General features: G+C 42.7%; 2 protein-coding genes across 4 annotated transcripts in view; both read right to left on the reverse strand.

Annotated features, from left to right (window-relative positions):
* The window catches only part of septin4b (septin 4b), a 53,414-nt gene extending 42,815 nt beyond the window's left edge, over positions 1-10,599 (reverse strand). The window contains exons 1-2 of the mRNA XM_030066922.1: positions 10,307-10,599; positions 5,597-5,604 (exon numbers count right to left, since the gene is read on the reverse strand). Of these exons, the coding sequence (XP_029922782.1) occupies positions 5,597-5,604; positions 10,307-10,358 (60 nt within the window). The 5' untranslated portion in view covers positions 10,359-10,599. The remainder of the gene's footprint in view (positions 1-5,596; positions 5,605-10,306) is intronic.
* Positions 10,600-11,707: 1,108 nt separating this feature from the next.
* Positions 11,708-27,826, reverse strand: part of limk1a (LIM domain kinase 1a) — a 67,067-nt gene continuing 50,948 nt past the window's right edge. For all 3 annotated transcript variants that reach the window (XM_030067226.1, XM_030067228.1, XM_030067229.1), the window contains 12 exons: positions 24,389-24,604; positions 23,878-23,983; positions 23,153-23,364; positions 22,027-22,213; positions 21,415-21,501; positions 18,981-19,112; positions 18,752-18,811; positions 17,841-17,906; positions 17,145-17,313; positions 16,777-16,832; positions 16,409-16,566; positions 11,708-15,323 (listed from right to left, as the gene is read on the reverse strand). In XM_030067226.1, the coding sequence (XP_029923086.1) occupies positions 15,155-15,323; positions 16,409-16,566; positions 16,777-16,832; positions 17,145-17,313; positions 17,841-17,906; positions 18,752-18,811; positions 18,981-19,112; positions 21,415-21,501; positions 22,027-22,213; positions 23,153-23,364; positions 23,878-23,983; positions 24,389-24,604 (1,618 nt within the window). In that variant the 3' untranslated portion in view covers positions 11,708-15,154. The remainder of the gene's footprint in view (positions 15,324-16,408; positions 16,567-16,776; positions 16,833-17,144; positions 17,314-17,840; positions 17,907-18,751; positions 18,812-18,980; positions 19,113-21,414; positions 21,502-22,026; positions 22,214-23,152; positions 23,365-23,877; positions 23,984-24,388; positions 24,605-27,826) is intronic.

The raw sequence follows: 27,826 nt of genomic DNA on the forward strand, positions 1-27,826 counted from the left end.
ATGCCAAAACTTTTACCGATGTTTCAGGCCGTAATTAGCCTGGTGTGAAGCCGTGCCTTCACAGCGCTTGTGCACTCCACGATTTTGCTCCCATAAGCAAGAAAGATAAGATCAAGGCATCTTGGCTCCCAGCCCAGGCCATCCTACCAGACATCAGGCTGGTAGATACACCGCCTGTATGGAATTTCACTGCAGGAATCAATTTGTGACACAGGAAAGATGGGATTTGCTAGAGTAGACAATGTTAAAGGGAAATTCCACCTTTGGATACTGTTACACTGCTGCATGCCATCAATCCGCGATGTTCAATGCATTCCAGGAGTTGTTCCGTGATGGTTGTGATTTATTTTTTTGGTGCATCCACATTCCCTCAACCTGCCCTATTTACATCTGTTTCAGCCATTTCCTCAGTTTCCCACAATGCATGTTGACAAAACTCAGGAAACTTGCCCGAACTTGTTGCACTCAGCTGTTGCTTTTTTGGATGAAGTGTGTGACAGTTTTCCAGTGGAGTAAAAGTCAGTTTCTTACTCAAAATCTGACATGTCTGGCTACCGTTGGTGCAGAAATTTGCATCTTTTCTGCTTCTGTGACAGATTTGTATTTGAATTATTGATGGTGAGTCTAGAAAAAATGCCTTGCTCTTTGATTTTGATTTTGATTTTAAACAACAAATCCCTGGCAGCGCTGGAACTATCTTGACAGGACGTCACATCGTCTACATTTAGCCAAATCAGCATCAGTTATCCGCTGTCAATGGAAGTAATAAAAATACACCACCCAACAACTTGGCGAAAAGCACAAATGCTAGTTACATTGCCAATAGCTGTTTTTCAACTGTATGAAAGTGTTTTGTGGTGGACTGTCCCTTTATGGAGTGAAATCAACCACTAGACACCCTAATCTGACTGTTTCATGACACTGCAAGACGAATTGGACAGACGTAAGCAGAAAGCTCATGAATATCCTCAATAGGCTGATTGCAAGTGGGATAGCAATGACTACATCCAAAAGCGTAGTCTGACAAACCGAGGAATTCAAAAGTAAACACAGGAATTTAAGAATTGTCCCACAGGGGGTAGAGGCCAGCAGAGGATGCTGCACATACTATAGCTGTACAATTTGAACATGGATTCCCAATATACCACAAACATTCAGCAACCACATCGATGTTATGAATTTAAGAGTGTTGACAACCATACAGTCAGCTCCTCATGCTATTTGACTTCTAGTCAGCATATCAGAAATACTGTAAGATGCATATGCTGTCACAATAGTCCTTGATGGATTGTTTCAAGTCCTGTCTCTCACAGCATGATCATACTAAGCACAGCACGCATGATTTCAAGAGGTAATGGATCTTTTATTCCCACAAACCTTGACAGTCAAACCAACCGACTGACCGGTAACCTCTGTCATGACCTCAACACCAGCTCCCACTTCCTCCCAGAGAGCTAATCATCTCTAGGAGTGGTGGGACGGGAAGGTGCTCTCTCTGGCCACCGTGGTTCATGCCTTGCTAGTTGAGCGCTGGGTCCTTGGTGGGGGCCATGGGAACTGGGCTGGTTATTATTTATAGGGGCTGGGGGGCTTGGCAGGGACTGCTTCTATGAGGCTTTGGAGGAATGTCTGGGGTCGCCTTCTGACCAAAACTTCTGCAGGATGCTGAGGCTGGAGGTTAGAGGGCTGCTCGGGCTGACGTGGGACATCTGCAGAGATGAAGGCACAAGCCAAGTAGCTTGAGGGTCTGGTGAGCAGGCCCAGCGGGGACAGGAAGGACTCAGTGTGCAAAGGAAGTAAGACTGTCAGAGGAGCACTGAATAGGGTGAAGCAGTAAACCGATATTAAGTTAGTCGCTTATTGAAACTAGAAGGCAAACGGTAAAGCGCATACCTCTGCCAACACTATGCAACTGTCAATATATGCCAGTTCCACATGCTGGATATTCACCAAAAGTTAAGCATACCCCCAACCACACCCCTCTTTGGCCAGTCAATGTGAAAATGATGTCAGTTCTTCCTTGCCACATGTCCAATCATTCCACAAAGTTTCATGATGTTGCATGAATTTGTTCTGAAGTTACATACATTTATATGTGATGCCACACCCACTCCCACACACACCACCTCAGTCAGTCAGTGTGAAAAATTAATTACTTCTTCTTTGCCCCATGACCAACCTCCCCACAAAGTCCTGCTAACAAACAAAGAAACAAACGCACAAATTGAATGGGGAGAGAACATAACACCCGTGGATGTCATGAGTTTGGCTTCCCAATTCAGCCAAATCTAACTGCAAGTACTAACTTGGTAGAGGGTACTGGGCTAAAACATTTGAGGAAAGGGATTAAGTGTCCCCTAATCATCTCATCCTTACCTGCCAACCCAAAAGTTCTTGCCTGAGAAAAACATATACAACTCCTATTTAATGCATGTGGTAAGAAAAGGAGCAGATAAAATCTCTATGTAGTGAAATGGTCACCTCTTTCTCACTGTAAAGGGGAATTACTCAAATAAATCAAAGTGGGTGCTACAGCTTTCATCTGTTCATTTGTTTGTATTTTGTCACACAGAAAACCTCACACACCACTGGTGAAAGTGGTGCGTTTCACCACTGCACTGACTGGCCCAAGCGGGGCGCTACAATTACCAACATGTTTACTGGTGGCACTTTCACAAGAAGCAGTTTTCATTTCATTCCATTCAGTTAGCAACATGCTGAAGCAACATGAATAGTAGGACTACAGTTTTAGACGGGAGGAGGTGCAGTAGTTTTACCCCACATTAATCCACATAATTATTATTGACTTTAAGGTGCATTTGCCTGACAGTGCAGTTTCTCTTCCTGAGGAGTAAACTGGCTCCAGTGTAAGAACGCTGGACGTGACGGCTGCTAACGTCCAAACCAAACTCCTGTTCAAGCAGCACACACTATTCACCATCTCTTAATTGCGATCTTAGAGCAACCTCGGCTGTCAACACAGTGTTGCGTGCCTGCTCCCTAACCCGATTGTTTGCCCTCTCATCAAACTGAGAGAGCCCCCAGGGCCGCCTGTCAAAAGCAAACCCCACTGCTACAGCCTCAGTGTCTGCATCACTGTGCCGTCACAATGATCACACAGCGAAATCTCCCCACAAGCTCACAGTATTAAGCCCACACACTTTGCCCAGCGGAGAGTTATACAAAATGATGGGTCAGGTTTCACCGACAAGTGATACGCCAACCTCTCAACTACCAAAGGGCTCACGAAACAGAGTGGGACCATTGTTTGGCCCGGGTACTTGGATGTAGAGATAGATTTAGTGAGATAATGTAATGGATGATAGAATTACTGCGCAGTCTTATGCATAACATTAACATTTGATACAGTGGTTAAGCGTCACATGATAGCAAATATGACAAGATGTATGTTAGGAGGATGAGAGAAAACTTAGAGTAAAATGTTCCTGCAGCAGGTCTGAGTCTGAGGCAATTTGTCCTTATCTGACAAATCTGTGTTGAGCCATAAATTACCGCTATATTTTGACATAACTGACAGAAAGTGAAAAACACCCCGACTCTCACCAGATCATGACTAAGACTCTAGACGCTGACCTGCTCTTGGTTTAACTGCTGTTGATATTTTCACAATTATATGTATGTGTTTCTTCAACAATGACAGCAGGTTGGGGATGTCAGTCAGAGGACGACTGGGTGTGGTGCCACATATCTGCAAGCTCCACATTTGCAGTGCACCGACACAATGAACATACACACACACATACACACATACACACACACACAGGCAGTGACAGCTGGGAAAAATGGGAAAAACAGACACTGCAACAAGAGAAATAGAAAAAAATGAGGGAAAACTGGCATCTGCTGCAGTAGCTAGCAAGCTAATGGGCTAATAAAGTCCAAGTATAGACTGCCTGCACTTTGGCTGCAGTGACAAGGAGCAATTGAAGGCATGGGAGCTAATGGCTAGTTGAGTAAAAGCCACACTGGAATGCACCATGGTGTGTGTGTCTGTGTGTGTCTGTGCATGTGTGCGTGTGTGCGTGTGTGTGTGTGTGTGTGTGTGTGTGTGTGTGAGAGAGAGAGAGAGACCCCTCTTTTTCTTTTTCTGACAGTGAGATCTGTCGTCTGCCTTACTACGCTCCTCTGTCCACATCTGTCACTGCCCAGGAATAGTATGACGTCACTCTGTGTATGTATATGTGTGTGCATGCATGCATATGTGAGTGTGTGTGTGTGTGTGTGTGTGTTTTGTGTGGCATTTTAAGGCTAGCAAAAGGAAGCCACAGTCACCCTCTTCATCTACCACACCCCGGAGCCCAGCCTGTGCTGCAGCCGCGAGTGTGGACACAGCAGAAGAGCGCTTTAGCTGTGAACGTCAGGCTGCACTGAATGATGGCTTTCTGAGAAGAGATATATTGTACTTTATAAAGATCACACGACGGGTGTGGTTAAAAGACCAGAGACTATATTTATGGAGACTTGGACATCTGTCTGTTTAATCACATACCCTGCTAGAGGTGTGCCAAACCTTTATCAGAGCATGCCATCTGTCTTGTTGGGTGACTTGAGCGAGAAGTAGCCAAACAAAACCATCACCTGACAGAGAGCGAGCAGGAGTCTCTGCGCCTGTGACAGATGGTGTCCCACTGAAAATTCCTCACATGGCGTTCCCTCTACATACATTGCAGCTTTGTCACTTAGGTCTGGAATGCTGCTGAGGAAGGAACCTGGGCTTGTCACGCCCATACGGATCCACTCCTCTCCACCCCCCTGTGAACTGTTTGGGCTTGAAAACAAACACACACCCCTTTCATCCCCTCGTCGGCCAGGCCAAACACAGCTGTGGGGCCATGGGATGTATACAACAACATGGAGAGGAGTTGTGAGAGGGAGGGGGTTGGTTTTTGACATTGAGGTGATAGGCTGCTAGCTACTGGAAAAGCTGCAGAGAGCAGGAGAGCCACTCTTCAGGAAAGGAAGGGCCAAGTTGGCTTGAGGAACATCTCAGCTAACAGCTAAAAGTTAAAAACACACAGAGTGAAGCACTTAAAACCAGACAAAGCAGCAGGCAAACGCCTCACGAGAGCAAAGCTGACACACCTACAAACACAAATGATCCTCAGTTGTCACTTTGCGTGAGACAAGGAACAAGAAAATCTGGGTTTTAAGAACACACCTAATCCTCCGAGGTGTCGAGTGAAACCCCGAAGCACACAAAGCAACATTTTGTCCTCACAGCAAAAATTCAATTACTCACTGTGTTTAAGTGGGAAATGTATTTGCTGCATGTAATGAAAAATCAATTCAGTTACAAATTGGATAGTGGGCCTCTAATTTTAGTTCAACACCTTAAAATGTCGAGATCCAATGACACTGACTCCACTCCTGTCAAAAAATAAGAAATAAAATAAAAATACTGTGAGAGGAAAAAATATTCAAATAGCAGTGGCCATTGTAGGATACACTGCCTGACTTGACCTCATCAACAAACCACAATGGCCTCATTTTGAAGAGATAATCGAGGCCGGATCACCCATCGACAGTGACCTACTTCAGGTTCACAGCAGGATTGAGGAAAACTCTGTTTTCTTACCTCGTCATCTGGTCAGGCCACAACGATCGAACAGCAAGGGGAAGGATGGTTGCCGAATCCACATCCAATGGTTGACAGAATTCAGAAACATAAGAGAGGAACAGAAAATCATTATTTACAACAAACAGGATTTGGAAAAGTATAAGAGATGACAGTTTTGCATATGGTATCCCACAACCTTGTAAAGTCAGGTGACATTTTTGGAGACTGCGTGAGTGGGAAGCTGGTAATAATCTGAGGACAACAGATGGATGTCAATCTGTGGTTCATTCAGTTTTGTGTTAAGCAGCTCTGACAGGTTGTGGTTTGGCTGGGGAAGATTTTCACAACAGGCTGAAGATGAATTCCAGGTTTCCACACAGATATTTGCACAGGACTAACGTTGAGTGAGGTCTTGCGCAGTCAGCTGTTTAGCCAAGCTGAGTAGACATAATTATTATCAACACAGATAATGAAACTATTTTTAATTAGGAAGATTTTAACAGTATCAGAGTGTGCATGCACTTGTTGGCACCGAGAAATATGTGATACAGTTTGAGTGAGGATGTTGCAAGTGTCTGCAAGTATTTGTGCCTGAAAGACTGCCTGAAATTTGGTCTTGAGTCTGAAGTCTGTGTGCTTTTGTCGCCCGAGTAAATTGGGGTAGTGGCTCCTGGCATATTTCTAGATTTAGGCTGGGCGGCTAATGACATCAGCCTCCTCTCAGGAAATGGAGCCTGACTGAAAACAAGCTCAAGAGCTGCAACAGTATAATTAAATAAAAGATAGCCTTTATTGAGTCTTTATTATTTGCTGAGTGACACATTACCATTTCCAGACACAGTGCACATAATGGGTTGGCAGTAGACCGCCGTCAGCCCCAGCTGGTGCTGCTGATGGGGGTCAACTGCCTTGCTCAAGGGTACACAGCAGGAGTGAAGCATGCTCACTAATGACAGATGCAGTTAGCTAAAAGTCTGGCACTTCTAGATTAGTTTGCCCCTCCAGGAATTAGTCCGAGGCAGACGCTGGTCCAAATTAGTCATGATGTCTCTGATCTGATGGTTCTTTCAGTGGCCAGGAAATTTCTTCACTCCAAGCGCTCCGTCTTTAAATATACTATCAATATTACAATTATTCATTCATTCATAAACCGTAAGCAGTCTGCAGAGCATACTTAGCAGAGAAGGGGTACATGGGTTTAGAATATGATGGTAGCCTCCAACACCATTCATGACTACTTCTTGCTACTGAATCTGGCAGATGGTGCATATAGCCGCTATATAATGTATGAGCTGCATGCTGCTCAGTCTCTTTCAAACAGAGCTGACATCACTACACATTACACATCATTCAAGATGCACTTTTGGAGAAATTACTATGGCAGGGTAACATGTCAAGAAGTATTCTGTTCATGTTGACAGAGGGAACAAGTGAACAGATAAATTAGACATTCACAACCACAGCTCTCCCAAAACGTCTTCCAGTTTGGAGTCGAAAACATCTTATTATAGAGTCGAGGCTCACATGATCAATCTTCAATTCCTGTGTTGCTCTATAATGGCTTCTCGCTTGACTTGTTAATTTTTTTGTGGTTCCTCCTCTGACCCACACGGAAAGGTCCTACACCAATGATGCTGTTAGTGCGGCCACAGCGGTGGGGTGGTAGCATCTCTCCACCAGGCCTTCTCTGAGGAATGCTGCTGACTGTGCCACCCTCCACACCACGCACTTTCCTACTGCTTGTGTTTTCCAGCTAGACTTCCTTTTAAAGTCTCCAACAGTCACCACTGAGTCTGGCCTGAAGTCATGGCTTGGTGTTATCTCGTGTTGAAAAGGAACATGGCTTCTGTATTTATGAAGTGTGTTATGATCTCTTAATAAGGCAGTCCTAGTTTCTAATTCAGTCTAAAAGTTCACAAGTTCAGTTTGCAGCTAAAAATAGGAGGGAACTGAGAAATTAGAGTTTTGCTTGAGTCATCAAGCAAGGCATCTTTGAATTTAATGAAGACTATTGCAGTGATATGTACAATATGTACTATTTGCATGGTTTCAATGGCAATTTTTTTTATCCGTTTAATGAGGGACACACATTTGTGGCTTCATTCTTACAGAGGAAGGCCAGTAAACTAATTTATGCATGGTACTCCAATAATCTAGGGCAGTCCGAGGAATATTTCTCCTGTGAGTAACACCAAAGTTAGAAATTAGAGAACTAATATTTGAAAATGTGACCACACCAAGACATAAAATCTGGAGCTGCACCTTAGAGAATCAATTTGGGTTGATTTTCTGGTCCAGAATGGGTAACACTAATACCGAATTAAGCCGATCATAAATATCAAAGATTCAGAGAGGCTGCAAGATAAATATGGCATTCACTGTCTATCAAGCAGCTCTGCATTTTACACTCTGATGGCATCACTGGCTCTAGGCTTACAGAAATTCACGGTATTCTGGCTAAACCAAGCAAACAATAGACATTCTCCAAATTAGTGCTATTCATCTCCATATGAAAATGCCTGCATGTGAGAATGCAGTGTGCCCTGTTCACAGACGGAAAGGGCCTTCAAACCCCACAGGATATCACATGTCAAACAGTGTGTCTGTCTCTTTACAATCTAGAAACAAAAAGGTGGCTATGTTTAATGTCATGAAACTTTTGACTACTAATGAATTTGGCACGAGCGAGCAAAGGTTGAATGAATGGGCACTGAAATGTTTGTAATGTGTGTTGGCTAGCTGCAGTGCTGTGGGGCCCCATACACAGTTATTTTGCCAGTGTGTGTGGTGTGCTGGTGTGAGCATGCTTCTACCACATAAAAACACCTGCTGTCGTTGAAATCGGATCATTTTAAAGAGGAGTACCGCTGATTTTCAGTTTTTAGCTTTTTTTCAACAATAAGATGATTTGGTTTGTATTTGCATGGCTTTCCCACAGCCAGAATAAAGAATTTATAAATATGGGTCAATATGGGTAAAATGAAGATTAACAATCACAACTCGCTGCTGTTTTTAATGCATATTCAGACAGCCTTTCAGTGAATAAATATCACTGTCTTATCGGTAAGGAAAATATAGTCTTTACATCAATGTGCCATCAGAGGTCAAAAGCTTGTTTCTGTGGCTCTGGGTTTGTAAGAGAACTGTTCATTTTCACAAAATGATTGTGTTGCTATAGGTCCTCAGGCTAACACAGGGACATTCCTGTTCCTTTGTGTATGTTTTTATATGTGGCTCCCATGTGACATAACAAAAAGTATGTGGTTCCCATATGGCAAGGACATTCAAAATAGAAGTGAAACAGTCACTTTACAGAAATAAGACGTTCACTCTGCTTGCAGATTATACACTTGCATTACACGCAGTGTTCCAGGATAAAAATACGAATGAGAACAAATCTGAGTCGCAGCAAAAAGACAAAGAAGTGTCTATTAAGTGATCAAGTGATGCAGAGGGACGTGACAGACTCAACATAACGGCTTGTGCCCTCTCTCTCTCTGTCTGTCTCTTTCTTTATCTCGTGCCCACAATCCCCTCTCTCTATCACGGGGCAACAGTTTGGATCGACCAGATGTTTCAGTGTGATTGGAACAGAGGGCACACTACGAAAATCCAAATAATTACACTGGGCCAGATGGGCGTGCCAGCCCCACTACGCCATATCATGGCGCTGCTCTGCCTGAAATGGGACAAATGTACTTTATCTACACAGATGGAGCACTTTTTTTGATAAGTATTGCTGAGGGCTAATGTCAGACCACCAAAGCCATTTTCATGCATGTTATGTCACAGGTGACCAGTGCACAGCTGACACAGTTAAAATCAGTTTCACAGAAAGACCAAAAATGCCTTTGATGTAACTAGGATTGTGCAAAGAGAGGAATGTAGCTCTGAACTTGCAAATACTGTTTAATATGTTAGATGTGTCAAATGCAAGCAGCAGATAGTGTCGTCTGAATCTTTGTGTATAAAACAACATTTAGAGAAAAACAGAAGAAAGCCAATGACACATCCAAGTGTTTGCACATGAATGATTTGCCTATTGGCCAAAAAGGGTAAAACTGCCTGACATGAGGAACTGAGCCAAAATTGCATGTTTTTAGGACTGCTCTAAAGTAAACAAGCAGACACTCTTGTGGGGCGAGTCTGTGCGGGATCTGATGCCCTCTTCGGGGAATTCTCCATCCCAGTCCGGCCCTTATCGCTATAACAAGCAATCCATCTATCTTGGTCCAGAAATAGTTTTGTGTGGCGAGTCTTGGTACCATTCCTGCATAACTACAGAATTACAGTGTGCTGTCTGCCTCCCGTGTCCCGTACGAGGAGCTCAAAATGCCAGGCTTTTTAGGGATTTTGTGTCTCCCACATATGACTCCCAGCTGTGCCGCCTGACGAAATTTAGCTCTGTTTGTTTGTGCATCCTGGCCGATCAGCTGACTGCTTACAAACAACCCTGGATACATTTGAGCAGGCCGACTTGTACACCACTAACAACAAATGTCACGAAATGCGGGACAGTGAGGCTCTTGTTTTTTGTTTTTTGTTTTTTTTTTTTAGATGCAATGTTGCTGCCTCGCGGTCCGGATAAATAAAAACACAAGTAAGCGCCACAGAGGAGGTCGGCTCTGCTTTGGGCCAGTCTGTGCGTGATGAAATTTACCTAACCTTGACGCCTGACATCACCAATGTGCCATCCCACATGCAGAGGCAGTGTGTGATAGTACTCACCGTGGTTGAACACTGCGGACCGAAACCGGTTGTTGCTGGACGAATTTTCCATTTCGCAAAGTTTTATTCAGCGCCAAACGCAACGAGCACCTCTCGTCCGTCCCGGGTTCGCTCTATTCCGTCCGTGCTGCCTCCTAATCTGGAATAAACTGTGAATATAATCTCACGAGCAGTGTGCGCTGCGTTTGACCGGCCAGGCTCGTCCGGGCTTGTGGTTCACAGCAGCCTCTCCGAGCAGGGAGCGTTTTAAAAGACACAGCCTCCCTGACAGGCCCGTGACGTCGCCAGACACTGTCCGCAGAGGCAGCGTCGGAATGAAAACAATCGCACGTGGACGCGATGGGCAGGGGTGACGTGCGCCCCTAAACGCACCACGGAAAATAATTGACAAAAAAAAAAAAGACAGTGACTTAAGATCATAACAGTACATATCACAGCAAAACGATTTCACAGCTCGAAGCCTGAACTGCAATATTGTAGGAAACCACGGGGGAGGGAAAATACCAAAAAGTTGGACATGGTCTCTATAAACGCCCTATTGAGAAACACCGAATCAGTTTCAATATAAGTGTTGGAGTAAAATCATAGTGATTTATCATTAGGCTACTGGTAGATTATATATGAGGAACCCAGAATATCACTATACTATAGGTCTTATTCTATCCACAGTTTCATTACTACTACTACTACTACTACTACTACTACTACTACTACTACTACTACTACTATTATTACTATCACCACGACTAATACAAATAATGATGGTAATAACAACACTGATGTTGCCGCTGGTAGGACTATCATCAGTAGTATAGTGTACATTATGTAATATAGAAGAAGTCAAAACCCTTGGACTAAGATCATCTTTATATATTTTCAAGCAGAGTTTTAGTTAAGGAACTTTAGTCAAGGAGATGTGTGATGATATTTTTGACTCTGCTAGTCTCCTTGGTTTCATTTTTGTTATTTTTTTTTCCTCCTATAGAAATGAATGGTGGAGATAGACAGTGACATCTGGTGGTCAGCCGTACACTCCTGACAGATCAACTCCAATCAATCCCTTTTATTTATTTATTTATTTATTTATTTACTTACTTACTTACTTAACTTTGAGGCTGAGGCACCAGCCTTTTTTTTTTTTTTTTTTTTTTGAAAATGTAGTTTGTTTGTTTTTGCACGTATTTGGATACTGAGAAAGTATTCATTCTTGTCTTGCTGGCTGTGGCTGTGTGTGTAGCTAAATATCTCAAAATAACCTGCAATTCAATTCAAATCCATATCAGGGCAAAGCCTGGGCAAATGTCAGTATTAGCTATTTAAATCTGTACTGCCCTTTATCCCTTAAAGGCAATAGACCCAGGAGTAAAACACATCAGCATTAATTAAGAAATACATCAAGTCTTTAAGGAGCAACAGTTTTATTTCAGCTGTGACAAAAAAACAGTCACCTCCTCAGATTCTAAATGTTCACGTTCAGGATTAAAGTGCAGAATTGTTTTCACAGCTTGTGTAAAAAATTAAATAGGACACAAAAAAAAAAGAAGAAGAAATATAATCCTAAAATATCAAAACTGACAATGGAGATCTGGAAAATATAAATATGATACAGAACAAGACGAAATCTCATAATATCAGCAATGATATTCAATCCACTTGAATCAGGCTTGCACTTATGATACACACACACAAAAAAAACCCCCAACCAAAACAAACAAAGGAAATCAGTTCAAAGAACACGTTTCGAGTCGTTGGCAAGGCTAGCTTACAACAAAGGCACAGCATTGTTCAGAGGTAACGATCCTTTGCAAAGAAGTGCTGCTGCAACATTCTCATCGATCATCAACACATCCACACGGACACATCTAACATGCTCGACATGGCTCACACAGGAATGGAGATAAGATACATGGCAAAGCCGCTCATGTACATGCCCACGGACAAACAGGTTCACCGAGACGGGCTCACTCTAGAGAGGAATATTTTGCCTGTTGGGTTATATCAGGACAGTGGGGGGGGGGTTGCATGCTCCTCTGAGTCTTGATTAGAGAATACTGCTTTCCTGTGTCGCTGTGTTAACTGAATTGTAAAGTAGCTCCAGAAAATTACGGCCCTGAGCCAAAAGGGGGTACGATGAAGAGCTGGATCACAGGCCAGTGTAAGTGCTCTATTTATACGAGGGGCCAACAGTGGTTGAAGCTTCTATGGACATCACATAGTGAAAACAAGCAGTCAGGAACAACACAGGACATCATTCACAAAGGACCAGTCTGTAGGCAGCAGGCAGAGCTGGGTCACCGCATCCTCTTGGTAGCAAAGACAAGAAAGCTGTGTCATTCAGGATCCATTAAACTGGCCGTGATGCTACTTTCAGCTGAGACTTTTTTTTTTTTTTTTTTAATTTTGTTTTTGTTTTTTGCTTGAAAATGAAAATATAGTCAATATGACCATTGGCGCATGAAGCTCAGATGTACAGCAGTTGTAGTTGACAGGAAAGTTGCAGAGGGATGGAGCAGTATTTACAAGGGTCCTGCAAGAACTGCAACCACAGCCAAAAAACGATTCGAAACAAGCCACATTGACTGTAGCCGCACTAATTTCCAAGGAGTCCAGTTTGTTACCAAGAGGATGAATTACCCAGAATCCATTTTTTTACGATTGAAAGGCTCTATCAGTGTCTTGCATTCATATAACTACCTGAACCAACATTTTTTAATTCCTTATCACAAGTAGCCCAAGAGAGGAAAATAAAAAAACATGGCCTCAACCAGCCATTTGTTAATATAGTGCAAATTAAAGTACTCAAATCTATACAAAAAGATTTCAGTGGTTATATATAAAAACAGATGCTGTGTTTGTTTGTTTTTTTTACTCATTTCCTTTTTAGCCTGTCTTCATTTACTTTTGTCTTTTCATTCCATTTTCTTATTTAAAAATCACAATATTTAGAGACAAAAATAGCTTGGTTTAGTAGCAGAAGTAAATACACACAGCTAAAAGACCATGCAGCTCATGAAAACGAGAGTAGGAAATGACAAGATTCTTAGATCGTAGAGAGGAAATCAACGTTAGAAGAAGGTGCGAGGGAGGAATCTGACAGTGAGAGAGATCATTTCTGAGGAGTGCGAAGGCGCATGTTACAATATATGCAATGCACAGAGACAAATATAAAGACAGACACAAACGGCGAGATTTACAGCAAACATTTACATGTAAACAAAGAGTGGGTTATCCACAAAAGGAGAGACAGTTGCGTGGACAGACAGCTGACACGATGCGGAGGTACCTGTTTCCACCACTTCCACGACTGAACTACAGTGAAGTGTGTGAGACGAGAGCAAACTAGTAACAACTCTTTGCCCTCAAAACTCTCAAGTATCATCAGATTTGATCATGATACAAGGATTTGGTTCGACAAGGCTGCGCTGAGAGTTGGTGGGTGGAGGGATACGACAGAGAGTTACACTGCTCTCAAGTGAGGGTAGGGTGAGCTTTTAGGGTGCTAGGATTACTACTCTCCAATATTTAAAGCCCCTAACCAGCCGCCATGGTGACAAGTGTAAATTATTAAAAAAACAAACAAAAAAAATGCCTGTGCCCTGTTAACTGCAGTCAAACCTTTTCTCTCCTTATTTTCAACTGGTCGGCCAATAAAAATATGGCAATGTAGCATACGTATATAAAATATGTTTTTACATTTACAATATTTAAAACATTTACAATGTTACCAGCTATGTACATCGCTATGACTCTGAATGCGTAAGATATCACGTCAACATGATTATGTAACTGCTTGTGAGATCGGGAGACGATGTACCAAATTTATGCAAAAGATGTGTACCTCGGAGTTTAAGTCAGTGCTACACAATGTAAGGGAGGGGGGCAGCGCAATAGACACCGGCAGGCCGAGTAATAACATTCTACTGTAAATGACCACATGTGGCCAGCTGCATGAAAGGGGAGAGGGATACGATGGACAAGGATATGACCTGACGGTATTATTTACAGTCATGCACTTTTACGAAAGCTATCTTAAGCTTCAAAGGCTCGTCTTGACTATATCCTACAACTGGACAATGTGTGTGTCTGTCTCGCATGTAAAATGGGCCCCTCTCCTTTTTGCAGTCTTCTCAAGCTGGAGTTTTGATATGCAAACCAAAAACAAAACCAAAATCAAACCAAAGTCACACACACACGCACACACACATACAGAAACACCTGCAAACATGTACTGTACAATGCACTCTGTAGGGACCCAAAGGGAGTAGGCTGAATGTTTTACGCCTTGTTTTTTTTTTTTTTTTTTTGTTGTTGTTTTTTGTTTTTGTTTTTTAGGACTTCTTCATCCCCATGAATATACACCTTACAGTAAGTACAGCAAGTAATTGTGGATGGCATGAAAGGTGAAAAAACCCACTGGTGTTAAATCTACAATGCACATGATTCAGGAGTAGAGTCATGATTTCAAGGTGGGGTCTGATTGCATATGACTTGTTCCTGTTTAGCTGAGGGTGCAGCAGAATCAAGCTATAGCAGTGAATTGTCTCTTGATTTGACTTTGAATGTGTGTGCGCGTCTCACACAGGTGGCTTTTCAGATCCACATTTTTTTTTCCCCCTGAGTCTGCTCGTTAAGCCGGAGCCAGCCTGTGCCAGCCTCTGCCCGCTGCGTCCGCCTTGGGGCATGGAAGGGTATTTACAACTGCACCTCCTCTTGGGCAAAGCAGCACCAGCCACTGCACCGCCTGAGGTAGGTGGTTTTCCACACCGCCCTTACCGATGACCACTGTAACGCTTTCCGTCACGCTCGCGGGGTTCATGCCAATGTCCCACTCCTCCTGTCCGACCCAGCCTACTCAGGCTGCTCGGGGTGGGGGTGCAGGCCGTTCTCAGAGCGGGTGACGCTGTGGTTCTCCCAGAAGGCCTTGTGCAACTGGTCCAGTTCAGACACCATGGGCAGGCCGATGTCCAGGTGCATCTTCAGGTTCTCAAGCCACTCCTCCAGTTTGGTGAAAGCAGGGCTGAGGATAAAGCAGACAGTTAGCAATCTTTGATTCCTGACAGCCAAGTCCAAAATATCATTTCATCTTCATCTGAAAGGACTGGCATGGACCTGTTTTGACTTCTCCCCAAGAGTCGTGAATTATTTTGTTATTAGGAGCGAACAGCACATTTTGCTTGTTGCGTCCTCATGTCTGCTTAGCAAGTTTTCCCTGAAAGTCACATCAGTGTGCAGTCGTTTATTTTGATGTTTATCATGATCGCATCTGTCTGACACAAATATCGGATGCGTAAGTGTGTGCAGAATATACTTTGGTTGTTCAGAAAGCAAGGCTGCCTTATTCCAGTTCGCTCCCTTTCATGTTGAAAAATATGACAAAACTTCTCCATGAAACTTGAACATTACTAGGAATCTGTAATTCCATCCTGTGAATACCTGGCTCGTACGCTCGCTAAAATTACCATAAAACTATTAAAATCGGTGCACTTTCAAGGAACTATTTTTGCAGGCGCATTTAAATTCTGCTCAGCTGCTCTTTTCAGCTCTGCTCCAAGTGGCTGATTGACAACTCAGAGGGCAGAACCCATGTAAAGTGGAGGTTGAAGGAAACTCTTCCTGACACAGAGTAGAGACAGAGGGAGCGCTTGATATTCAGCCTGGCATCAGCCTGAACTAAGCAGCCAGGTCCACAGAGGTCACTCACATGTCACCAGAGCACTTGGGAGTTAACAAGAAGTGGATTCAAAAACTTATTGATTATAATAAAGTCAAACAGTAAAGAGTTTTTCAAGTTTTATGGAGCGCTTTTTTCACATTTTTGAACATGAGGCAGAATGAAATTGGTCAAATTGCCAAAGTCGCAGTTACCTAAGTTACCAAAGCTTATTCTGTCACCAATATTTATGGCTGACAGATACAATCACAACTGTTGACAAGAAGTCAAAATCAATCAATCAACCATTGTTTATTGTCAGACTCAAAATAAGACTGGTATGGTATTGTGGTCCTAAATTATTTTTTGACTATTTTTGATTTTATTATCTCATTGCTTTTCTTGACATGTCTAGCAGCGTCTCAAAGTGACAAGTGTTCAAGATGTCTGACCGTTTGTCTGCGTCAAGGTCGCAGCACATAGCAGCCATGGGAAAGAAGGCGGGGGGACAGTCAGGGGGACAGTAGTGCTCCAGGAAGCCAGACACATTCAGTCCAAAGTCCACCGCCCTGGGGAGGTAGTCTGGGTCTGCGTTCACCCTGCCGATTATCTGGAGAGAAACAAAAGGTACACTAAATATACTTCATCTAATTCAAAAGGAAGATCTCTGTCCTTTGATAACTTTGGCATTACATTTATACATTTCCAGCAAATAAAATTAAAAATTCAAAGCTGACAAAACAACAGAGCATTTTTTGGGTTGCATTAATCAAACAATAACCGCTGCTGAATCCCAAAGGACTGCAGGAAGGCTGCTCACCTCGCAGAGCATGATGCCGAAGGAGAAAATATCCACTCTCTCATCGTAGCTTTTTCCTGCGAAGGAATAAAGGACAAAATTGAGATTGCTGCTAATTTTGGCATGAAATTTTAAAAAAAAGGGTGCAAGAAAACATCTGGAATTAATGTTTTGTGAGGTATATCATGCACAGCCAGCAGCTACTTTTGAAATGCACATGAACACCGTGTTTAACCCCATATTGCTCAAGTGGAGCCTGATCAATAGCAGCAAGATTTTGCTAGGCAACGTCCGGGTGTGGAATCTGTGTAACAGTGTGAATCAGTGGCTGGATATTATTGGAAAACAGCAAGCAGACTCAGCAAACATCCCCTGGCTGCTGATCGTACCGTGGATCATCTCCGGAGCCATCCAGTAGGGGTTGCCCACCACGGTGTATCTCTTCCTGCGGTCGGGCTTCTTCAGGCCTGGCAGCTTACCCTGGGACAGCTTGTCCTGGTGCTTGTCTTCCACCATGAGCCGTGCCAAGCCAAAGTCTGCCACCACCACCGTGTTGTTCTACAGAGCAGACAAATGAGACAGACAGCCATATCATAAAATGTAAATGTTATGCTATAAAAAGACACTGTGCAGAGCAGCCTGGCCTACATCATGAGAGAGAGAGAGAGAGGGAATAAAAAAGGATAAAGCACCAAGGCAGTGTTTCGCCCTGACAATCGTCTAACCCTAAACATTATGCTGTTTGAGGTTCAGCATCAAGCTGCTCCTTTGTGTCGTTGTCGATTTACCAAACAGTGTCGACAGCAGCTCTATAATTCAGTGTTTTTTTTTTTTTTCCACGATGTATGTATAAAGGCTGTCTTTATTCTACAAAGTTAAGATGGAGGTTTACGTTACACATTGCTCATGTGGAGTGTGTGTTTTAAGAAGGCTTAGCCTGCTGCACCGAGCACTAACAAAGCTCTTCTGTGTGTGTTGCAGGAGTCTCTCAGGCTGGCTCTGGGCTGTCTTTACAATACACAGGTGCAATGTGTTAATCCTCAAAGAAAACATGCACACACACACACACGCACACAAGTTCTTACCTCTCGGACCAGACAGTTGTGAGAGTTCAGGTCTCGGTGGATTATGTTCATGGAATGCAGATATGCCTGAATGACAGATAGATGGACAGATAGAGAAAGGCCGGTAGAATAAAAAAAAAAAAAAAGACAAGAAAAAACAACGGTTAAAGTGGCAATCTTAAACCCATGCCAAGTGGAACAATCCAGCATTGTTTTGTCTCATATCCAGAAGCACTGGAAGTACTGTAGCTAGCGTTGTACATGCGGTAATCCAGTCATGTGCTGCATTCATCATTGTGCTCATATCAAAGGAAAACATTTAACCCATGGTCTAATCCTGCAGGAATTCATGCTGTGATTTCCATAGGGGGGTTGAAAATAGTGTGTATAGGATGAATGGTGTTGCAGTTCAAACAGATGGCCACTAGGGGGAAACAACAGAAAAGAGAATAGGGACTGCTACACTCATTATGGATGTGACTCCACTGTGACTGGGGAGACTCTGTAGAGGAAATTGTTGTTGTTGTTTTTTTTTTTATAATAGAATCAGCCTCTAGTTTTGCTTTCCCCTTTTAACTGTTGCAACTCTAATGGATGAATTCCTGTTAAAGTAGTTTTTTTAAGAAAAAAAAAGGATTATACTTCACTGGCACATACATGTACTGTATCTGCTGGTTGCAGTGCATCATTGAAGCTAAATGGTACTGGGGAAAATATTCAAATCCAATATGTCACTACTTCTGGTGCATCATCAGTAAGAAAATATATGACGTCTTGTCATTTCATACACATTTCCCTGTAATTCAGCAGGACATGTTTGGCATCTTTGGAAGTCTTTGGGATCTCCACTAGAATTCAAAATGAGGTTCGGCCGCCCTGCACTCATTTGTACCGATGAACCCATTTATAGCCCCGGAGGGGCTGAAACTCACCATCCCAGAAGCGATGTCCTTGGCAAAACTGACTCGCTGGTTCCACGGATAGTTGCTGTCCTGTGAGCACGGAAAATCTGAATTACATGCTCGGCAGTCACTTCTCATTACTTATTACAAACTCCACACTTGTAAACTAAAAGGGACTCCATCTGAGGCAATCAAAGTCCAAACTGATTACTTTTTTTACACAAGGATTTTGAAAGCTTAACATAGAAGGTGCTCTCACCATTTTCTTGATGATGTCCCTCAAGGTGCCTCCCTTGATGTACTCTGCGATGAAGTTGAGTCTCTTGTCCTTGTACAGGACACCGATGAACCTCAGCACGTTGGGGTGGTCGAGGCAGCGCATTACCTTCACCTGACAAAACCATAAAACGACAGGCATCTTCACACACGACCGCGCACGTCAGCTCAGACCTCAGCATCACTGGAAAGCACCAATAACAGCCACAGCATTTCTTAACAGGAATGCCACTCTAGGATATTTTTAGCTGAGCGGATCTCAGCTGGTGTTACACTTGTTTGCTGTGATCTCAAATGGCCTGAGGTTTTGCTCAACTGCTGCAAAACATTAAGTCAAACAAAAAAACATTTTCCTTAAACTTTATTCAATAATCCCTTTAGCCAAATCTTTCCTTTTAATTTAATGTGAAGCTTGTGTTTTATAGCATTTTTGTATCAATTTCACCCAATTTTACCAATCTCTGAACTGTGCTGTTTTCCAAATGTGGCTCAAAAGGTTGACAGATGGATAATAAGCACTCCAGTTCTATCCTACTTCTAGATTTAATATTCTCGGGTTAACTAAGGCTTTGCACAATCACCTCTGACACCTTGAATACTTCACCTCCCATTGCTTTTGTGCTTTAATCAAAACAGTTTTAGCGACACCAGCAAAGCTACTTTGATCCCAGCATGGTCCCCCACTATCACTGAACTCAACACTTTCAAGTTCTTTTTACTCTTTTTTCCATATATATATATAGTCATGAAGAGTTAGTGGATTGGGTGCAATTCCAGTTTCTGTATGTGTTTTCATGTGTGCATATTTACAGTCCTAATGCTCATTTTCTAAAGCATATCGTAGTTATTTATCTTTTTCATGAAGTAGCTTTGACAATGATGGATTACCAATCTCAAGCAAGTTTCAAGTCAAGATTTCAAGTTGATTTTCATACCATGGTGAAAGGAATGGATATGGAAGGCTGCTTGGGAGGTACAGCGGAAAAACACATTTAAACATTTCAGTAACTATGGCATGCTTTGGAAAATGGTTGAAAGTAATGTAAGGTATTTGGGCAGTGTAGCAGTGTAGCAAAACATGAAAAGAAACTGGGGACTAAGCTGACCAGAAAGTGTGGTTTGGAGGCTACAAGTACTACCCTGACACCTCGTAACAAGCTCTCCTCCCTGAGGCTTGGACATAGAGTGAGAGTAGACATGTCATCATTATAAACACACGTACACACATGCGCAATCCCTGGATCTCTTGGTTGAATCCAGCCATTCAGCAGAGCAAATCAAGCGAGTCGTACAAATGTTTGGTGCATTCTTTGCGAACGTTCACCAGAGATGCTGCAGTGCTGCTCTGAGCCATTTTGACTTCACAGCAACATAATATAAGACTTGGGCCACCTACAAGCAGCAAGAGGCTGTAATAATCATACTTATGGTCGGGGGTTTGTTTTATAGCTGCCTTTTTTCCCCTTAACTCTCCAATCTAACACACCAATTACAAAGAAATGACTGTGTTTGAGTTATCAAATAAAACATATACACACACACACACACATACGCACACTGGAACAATTTTCCTCAGCTTAAGACGTTTCAATTAGAGGGTTGTTAACTGGTTGAGCGCGTCTAAGATACTGAACATCAAACAGCCAGTGTTGGCCACAGTGTCCGTCTCAAAATTACACAAAAGTTAAGGGTGGGCAGTCCCTGGAGGGCGTAAATTCATGCCACTTTAGGGGTAATAATCCCTCCAAAACCCTTACAGGAGTCTATAACCTCTGTTATGACTCATTCCCTGCTATCTTTTTAACTATGTGGAAGCACAGGAGACAAGTCAAGGCTTAGTGTGGTCAGTGAAATAAGATGTTTTTCCAGTACATTTGAAAAGAAGGCCCCAGTTTTCGGACTCCCTTTTCTTTGTCCTAGATCAAAGGTAGCTCCGTTTTCATTATTTTAACTTTCGTTTATCCAGGGTAGAACACCGAGAACACTTCCTTTTTTATCAGCGATGTCCTACATTTACATTGAGGAGCTGCTAAATTTAACCACCATCTCCTGCTGTTAATTTATTCCCTTTGTCCAGATTTGCCTGGTTCATCCACGAATTCAAACCTGCAACCCCCCAGCAGCGAGACTGCCTTTTTAACATGTAGGCTGCTGCCTGTCCTCAAAGTCAATAATGTTTCACTTAAATTGGGTTAGTATTGAATCAAATGGCTTATGATCACATTGCAAATAGATCATCTTGTGATGAGAGTTCAAGGCTCATCGATTTCAGATCTCAGTTTCACAAATGACTGTTTTCTGCTGCAGAGAAGAACGTCAGAGATTTATTGTTTGTATTGATCCGGCCTCTGAATGGACCAGAGTACATTTTATAATCCCACATAATGCAGGGACTAGGAGTGTCTGTCTGCACTCACCTCTTTCAGGAATGTCCTCTGTGTCTCGTCATCAAAGCGAATCAACTCTTTCATCACCATCACCTCCCCTGTCTCCCTGTGGGTCACCTGCGGCCACATGCAATGACGCAATTAACCAAGCTGTGCCTCAGGCAGCAGTGGATGACATTATTGTAACCCAATACTAACAATATGTGAATTGTTTTTAGTCCACCTATCTCAGCATGAGACGGCAAAATCTTAAAATATCTCAGATGTTTCCTCTCTTGCCTCCCCGCCACTCAAATGAAAAGTAACTTCCTGCATTTCTCTCACCGCCACAAAATTATCTCAATGCTGCCATCTGCTGGACATTTTACAAATGACTACACTGCCAGTCTACATTGTCTATGCACCGTACATGTGTGCATACTGTATGCCAATTTTTTTTTTCCAAGGATGGTGAAGTCATTTGGGTGGTCATTTTGGGTTATTGGTTATGGTTAGGGTTGGGCATAAGTTGGTTATGGCTAAGATGAGGGAAAGGCTGTAAAGAATGAAAGTTGGTCAATTAGGTCATGACTTCGCCATCCTAGGGAAAAAAAAATATTGCACACTGTATAAGCAGGCATGAAAATGTGTCTTCAGATGTACCTTGATGGCCTGCCCAAAGCATCCCTTCCCCAGCACCTCTCCATGGATGAGGTCGGATGGGCGGAAGATGCGGTGCGTGCGGTTTGACACGACACGGAGCGACTCGGAGCGGTTGATGTCCTTCCTCTGCGAGAGCGGGGATGCTGCGTTACTGGAGCACGGCGACTTATCAATGCTGTAGCTCCGCCTGAGGGTGAGAGGGGAGAGGGGCACAGGGGCAGAGACAGAGACACTGTGTAGTTTTTCAAAACAGGTGGACATGTTTTTGATATTGTCTTCAGTGGACTGGTTAATGTGAATATGATGCACAAGTTACTGCATATGTATTAGTATTATTACATACTACACTTATTATATCTTGTGTATCCGTTCTTTCTTTGTCTCAGTAAATTATACTGAGTCAAACTGCAGTGCTGCTGTTATTTTGCACATCTTAATATCCTCATGCTGTCATACATACATGTTCCAGTGATGGAAGTGTTGGTTGTGCATGTTTAGATCACCCCCATCTGTTTTATTATTATTTTTTTTCTATTTGACTTTTCTTTAGCATATCCTGTTACTATTTGCTGCTGCAATGACCCAGTTTCCCCATGGGCCCATTTAAGTGCCATCTTGTTTTATCTTATCTGAAAGGAACACTCCAACGTTTTGGGCAAAGTACCATTTTTCCGACTTACCCAGACGGAGACAAGATGTTTGATACTATTTTCACCTCAGTACACCCAGTACTTCGGTTCCTGTGGGTAGCATTTTGTGTCGTGTCAAAGTGAAGAATTAAACCTTACAGCAAGAGGACGTACACTGGTGGAAATGTTAGCGAACATCTTGTCTCAGTCGGGGTAAAAAAAGGGTATTTTGCCCCAAATGTTGGAGTATTCCTTTAATTAAACTGATTAATATGGTGAGGAAGCTACTTTTTCACAATGGGATGCCTGAGATGGACCTGAAGATGGACAACTGGAACTAAAAGAATATGATGACTTCCTGGTGTTACATATTGGGGTTTAGTGTCATGATGACTGAAAATATCTCACTCCAAAATCAGATATTAATTTGAAAAAAGTAATTGCTGGTACCTCTTATGTAATGGTTTCTCATATTAAAGCAAGAGTCTTTTTCTTACGTGATGATGCGAGAGCGCAGACTGTTGATGTCGGGATTGGGGGGCTGGGTGATGGGCAGGATGGGGCTGGGTCCCTCTGACAGAGGGGTGGACAGGGGCTCGTCTGCCTGCTCCTCCACCTCTGAGGAGCCCCCCTCCTGCCCCTGGCTGTGGGGGTCGTGTTCGATGGTGAGCTGGAGCAGCCGACTGGTCTCCTGGATCAGCAGGTCGATCTGGAGGCGGAGAAGCGTCAGAGGGGCCAGTCAGTCCAGAATTACAACATCAGTGAAAAGCCCCGATGGACTAACTGCATCAAAATGCAACATGTTGCTCGGTTTGGATATTACATGTTCAGAATGAGATCCTAGCCTCTGTTCTCGGCGATGGGAGTAAACATAAAGGACCTTTCCTCCCCAGGGAAATCTACTCTGGATACGTGGAGTTTCAGCGATACAACATGCTCTCACAAACTGAATTAGGATTGCTTTGCTCCTTCTGTGATGGATGAATGTGTTATTCCTTTGTGATTTTCCCCTCACAAACAGATCCATTTATTTCATCAAAAGCTAATGAAATATCAACTTCTAAGCATTCCCAGGATTACTGAAACAAACATTTTTAGGACTGCTGAAAGACAATTTGCAATTTTCTCACTTTAGTAACATGAAAATGTAAAAAAAAAAATCAAGGTAGTCCTCCAGATCCCATTGGATTTCAGACTAACAATGTGACAGTGCGGTAATTACCTCATCCAGAGGAACATTGTGAATGGGCGTGCCATTGATTTCCAGGATCCGATCTCCAACGTGAATGGAATTTTTCACATCGGGACTGATGCAGTCTGCGTCCACCCTGGATAAGGAACGATAACAACCAGTTAGGGAAAACGGCAGAGGATTAATCATTTTAAGACACATTCAAATCCGCTGACAGCTCCTCAGGACATGGATATGGTATATGATAAGGTCTCACTTCATTAAAATGACAGTGACTTTCATTTCTCATAATTTCCTTTTCCTCCGATTTGATTCTGCATGAATTTTAAATAAGACCCTCTTATCGCCCTTTTTTTCCATTTCTTTTAAGCCTCTCCCTCAGATCATTTGCCCACCACCTTTCATTTTCTGATCTCTCAACAGAAGCTTTTCCCTTCCCATTCCATCTGTCTGTCATTCATTCACCATCACCATCTGCACTTGTGCTATTTACACATGCACACCCACCCACACACACACACACACACACAGATGGACTCACTGCGAGACTCTGACGGTGTGTCCGTGTTCGGGGCTGTAGCCGTTGGTGGGGCTGAGGGGCTGGTCGATGGCCACAGAGAAGCCCCGCCCCCTGCGTCCATTGTTGCCGTCGGCAGAGGCTGGGATGGACACCAGCGTGACTGTGTGAGGGATCCGTGAGCACGGCGAATCCGGCAGCGACACCGGGGTCACCACAGTCTGGTAGTAACAGTGACCGCTGGAGCCAGAGAGAGAGAGGGAGAGAGGAAGAGGAGAAAACAGGGAAGATAAAAACAAAAAACAGAGGGAATGGGGAATAAAAAGAGAGAGGAAGACAGGACGAGAGAGGGACAGAGGGAAGCAGAGAGGAGGGAAGTTGTAAGAATTCGTCATCCGCAGAAAATGGAAATCCTCGTGAGGTTGATGGCTATGTAATCCTCCATCATGAGACAACTCACGGTTCTCATTCCAGCAGTTTTCACCATATCACATGTTACTGGGCAGCCATTACCTCAGTTTGCTTTGGGACACTGGGCGGCCGTTGTTCAGCAGGAACAGTCACACACTGACCTTTGATAAGCCTAAACCAATTTCATAACTTGAGGCAATAAACAAGTCTCTTTCCCAAAAACGGGATGACTAGAGTGAGATCAGCGAGGATTCATGAAATAGCTACCAAATGATTCAAACCCAACAGATGCTGCCGGGCTCACCTCAATCTGAAAGGCCTCTTTTTTTAAAAATCATGTTTTCATTTACTTTTCACAGCTATCAGATGATAAATTTTCGTGATGGCTGATTTTCATTCATGTTGTGACCCAAAACAACCTGGCCTTGTGACCTACAAATCTCTAGATAGAGACAATCCCTCATGACCCACATAAAGCAGAGTCCAGTCTGTGACTAGTTTACAATCACTCGTATATATGTGCCACATAATTAGATATTCAAAGATTCCCTTGTTTAAAAAATATTGCCTAGGTTGGATTTAATTGCTGTCTTCATTAATAATTCTACCATAAATAACAAAGTGCCACTGTAAAGATTTTCTTGCAGAGATTTCCATTTTGGTCACACTCAAGTACAATAACTTTATGATTTAAAAAAGACAAAATAGATAAAGCAGTGTGTTAACTGTGAATACTCTGGTGTTTTTTCAAGTTTTTGGAAGGTGTTTTTCATACCTGATGAAAATGAATGGCAGTGATTGGCTTGTACACAGGGCAGGACATGTTTTCTGACATTTCAAACTGCAGACGACAGTGTACACACACCGCTAAAAAAGTGTGTGAATGACAGAGGCAACAAAAATGATCTGTACAAGCTTTGGAGAGAAAGGAATCATTCTTTAAAGTCTGGAAGAGGACATTTCAACAGAGGACAACGTCTGATCTGTGCTGCGTGTGTATCTCCATGCAGCATCTTAGGTCAGTTTTATTTACCAGAGTCGGTTTCACACTGAAGCCTCTGTTAATTAAACCTGAGGCTAATGACAGTCACACTCACAACCCTGGAGGAGCAGAGGTCAGCAACAGCCTGATTACTAGGCCTTAAGCGACTTATGCTCTCAATTCGACGTGACTGTAATGTTACTGAGTTTAAACCTGCAGTTTGTCTAATAATGACATTAAAACAGACTGAAGTTGGTGTCGAGACAGTTGACAGCACACTTTTCCTACAGACTTTTTGCATCTTTTTCTAAAACTGCTTCTGTGGAGTTTGAATTTAAAGGAAAGCTTCAGTATTTTTCAGCCCAGGGCCTATTAAAATGCACAAACTGCACAACCACACCGCAAGCTTTAGTGAGGAGAAACTTAACACTCAGTCGAAGCTTATTCCCAGCCTTCAACAAAGTCCAACAGGGCACTTGTTTTTGGGCTCAAAAGTAAATCTTAATTTTTTTTTTTTTTTTGAAAATGCGAAACTCACAACTCAGCCAAATACATCTGAAATTTGTCATCTCAATAAAAGGTTGCAAACAGTGCTTCCTAACAACCTTTACTTAGCACCTCTGGTAATACATTGCCTTGTCTGCATCCACACTGCTCTGCTGCTGCTAATGCTGCGTTCACAGGAAATCGGACATTGAAATATCTGTCTTGTAAATTTACAATGGTGTCAACTTTGGATAGATAAAATGCTCACAAGAAGCAGAAACTATGATTTTTTTTTCGAGTTCACAATTCAGTCTTGATAGCAGGCAAAGAAAGCACCCTTTGCCACCATCTTTTTGGGTGGACAAGTTCAAGGTGTATTTGAATGTGGTGTGAGTTTCCCACTTTCAAAAAGGTTTATATGTAATGTCTCTGAAGCTGAAAATTAATTCCCGGTCAGACTGTGTTGAAGGCTAACAGGCAGCTGCTTGTCACTGTAGGTTGTGCTCTACAAAGTTATTCAAACACCAAGGCTATCATTTAAATGCCTACACTTGTAGTCTGGCCTAGTAGCTCCTTGGTAAGAGTGTGTATGTGACTGGAAAATTCAGTACGTGAAGCAATTAGTGTGTGTGTGTCTGCCTGTCCATCCAAAATAGACTGCTGTGTCAAATTTCACAACATAACCTCGAACATTTGTAGCAACGCTGTGGTTTAGGAGATTTCTCTGTCTTTGGCCCCAGCTGCTTTCTGAAAGGACGATTTCACCACGGTTCCTCATGGAGCAGACAACCGGCCTTTGAAGCCCAAAATAAGACGGATAAATTTAGGATTCTGTCAGTCAATGACCGCTGTAGCCTCTTGGAACTTTTTTTTTTGTGGTTTTGGTTGCACATCAAAGGGGCTTCAAGAGGATTAGTTTGTAGAGGGAGCTAATTGAACCAAAACAAGTAAAAACTGACTCGGGTGAATTGAGGGACACAGAAAACACACCGCTTACATCAGTGTCAAGGTTAAGCTACGTGCTGCTTAACATTTCACTGGTACAGCATCAGGCTAATAGGAAGTTAACAGAGAGAGGGATGTGTCACGATTAAGTGCATTACACTAAACACTGAGTACCACATTAACTCTCACTCCAGGCATTTTACAGTCCAAATGCATGATTGCCATTTTTATATAATTTGCATATACTTCACTTTTGTATTTTCATTTCCTTTGTGCGAATGCTTATTTTTTGTAGTGGCTGCCAGTAGGGCTGGTCAACATATAGAAATCTTATTGATCCCGTGATATAGGACTAGATATGCGTACATAATTATATCTATGTATGCTAACCTGTGCAATAACACCAGCACACACACGTCTGTGTGTGCAAAATATGTGCAATTGGGCAACGTGCAATATTCAACTTTAGCACTTACGCACTTTAACACTTATATCACTTTAGCACTCCAGCACTTTAACATCTAATGGACACCTTATTTTTGGTCTGTCATGAGCAACAGGCTTATTGTTTATTTATTGTTTGTTTATGTACTGTTCCTATTCTTATTGTTATTGTATCTTGCACCATTTACTGGTAG

This window comes from Myripristis murdjan, chromosome 13 (assembly GCF_902150065.1).
Source record: "Myripristis murdjan chromosome 13, fMyrMur1.1, whole genome shotgun sequence".
NCBI classification, from domain to species: Eukaryota; Metazoa; Chordata; class Actinopteri; order Holocentriformes; family Holocentridae; genus Myripristis; species Myripristis murdjan.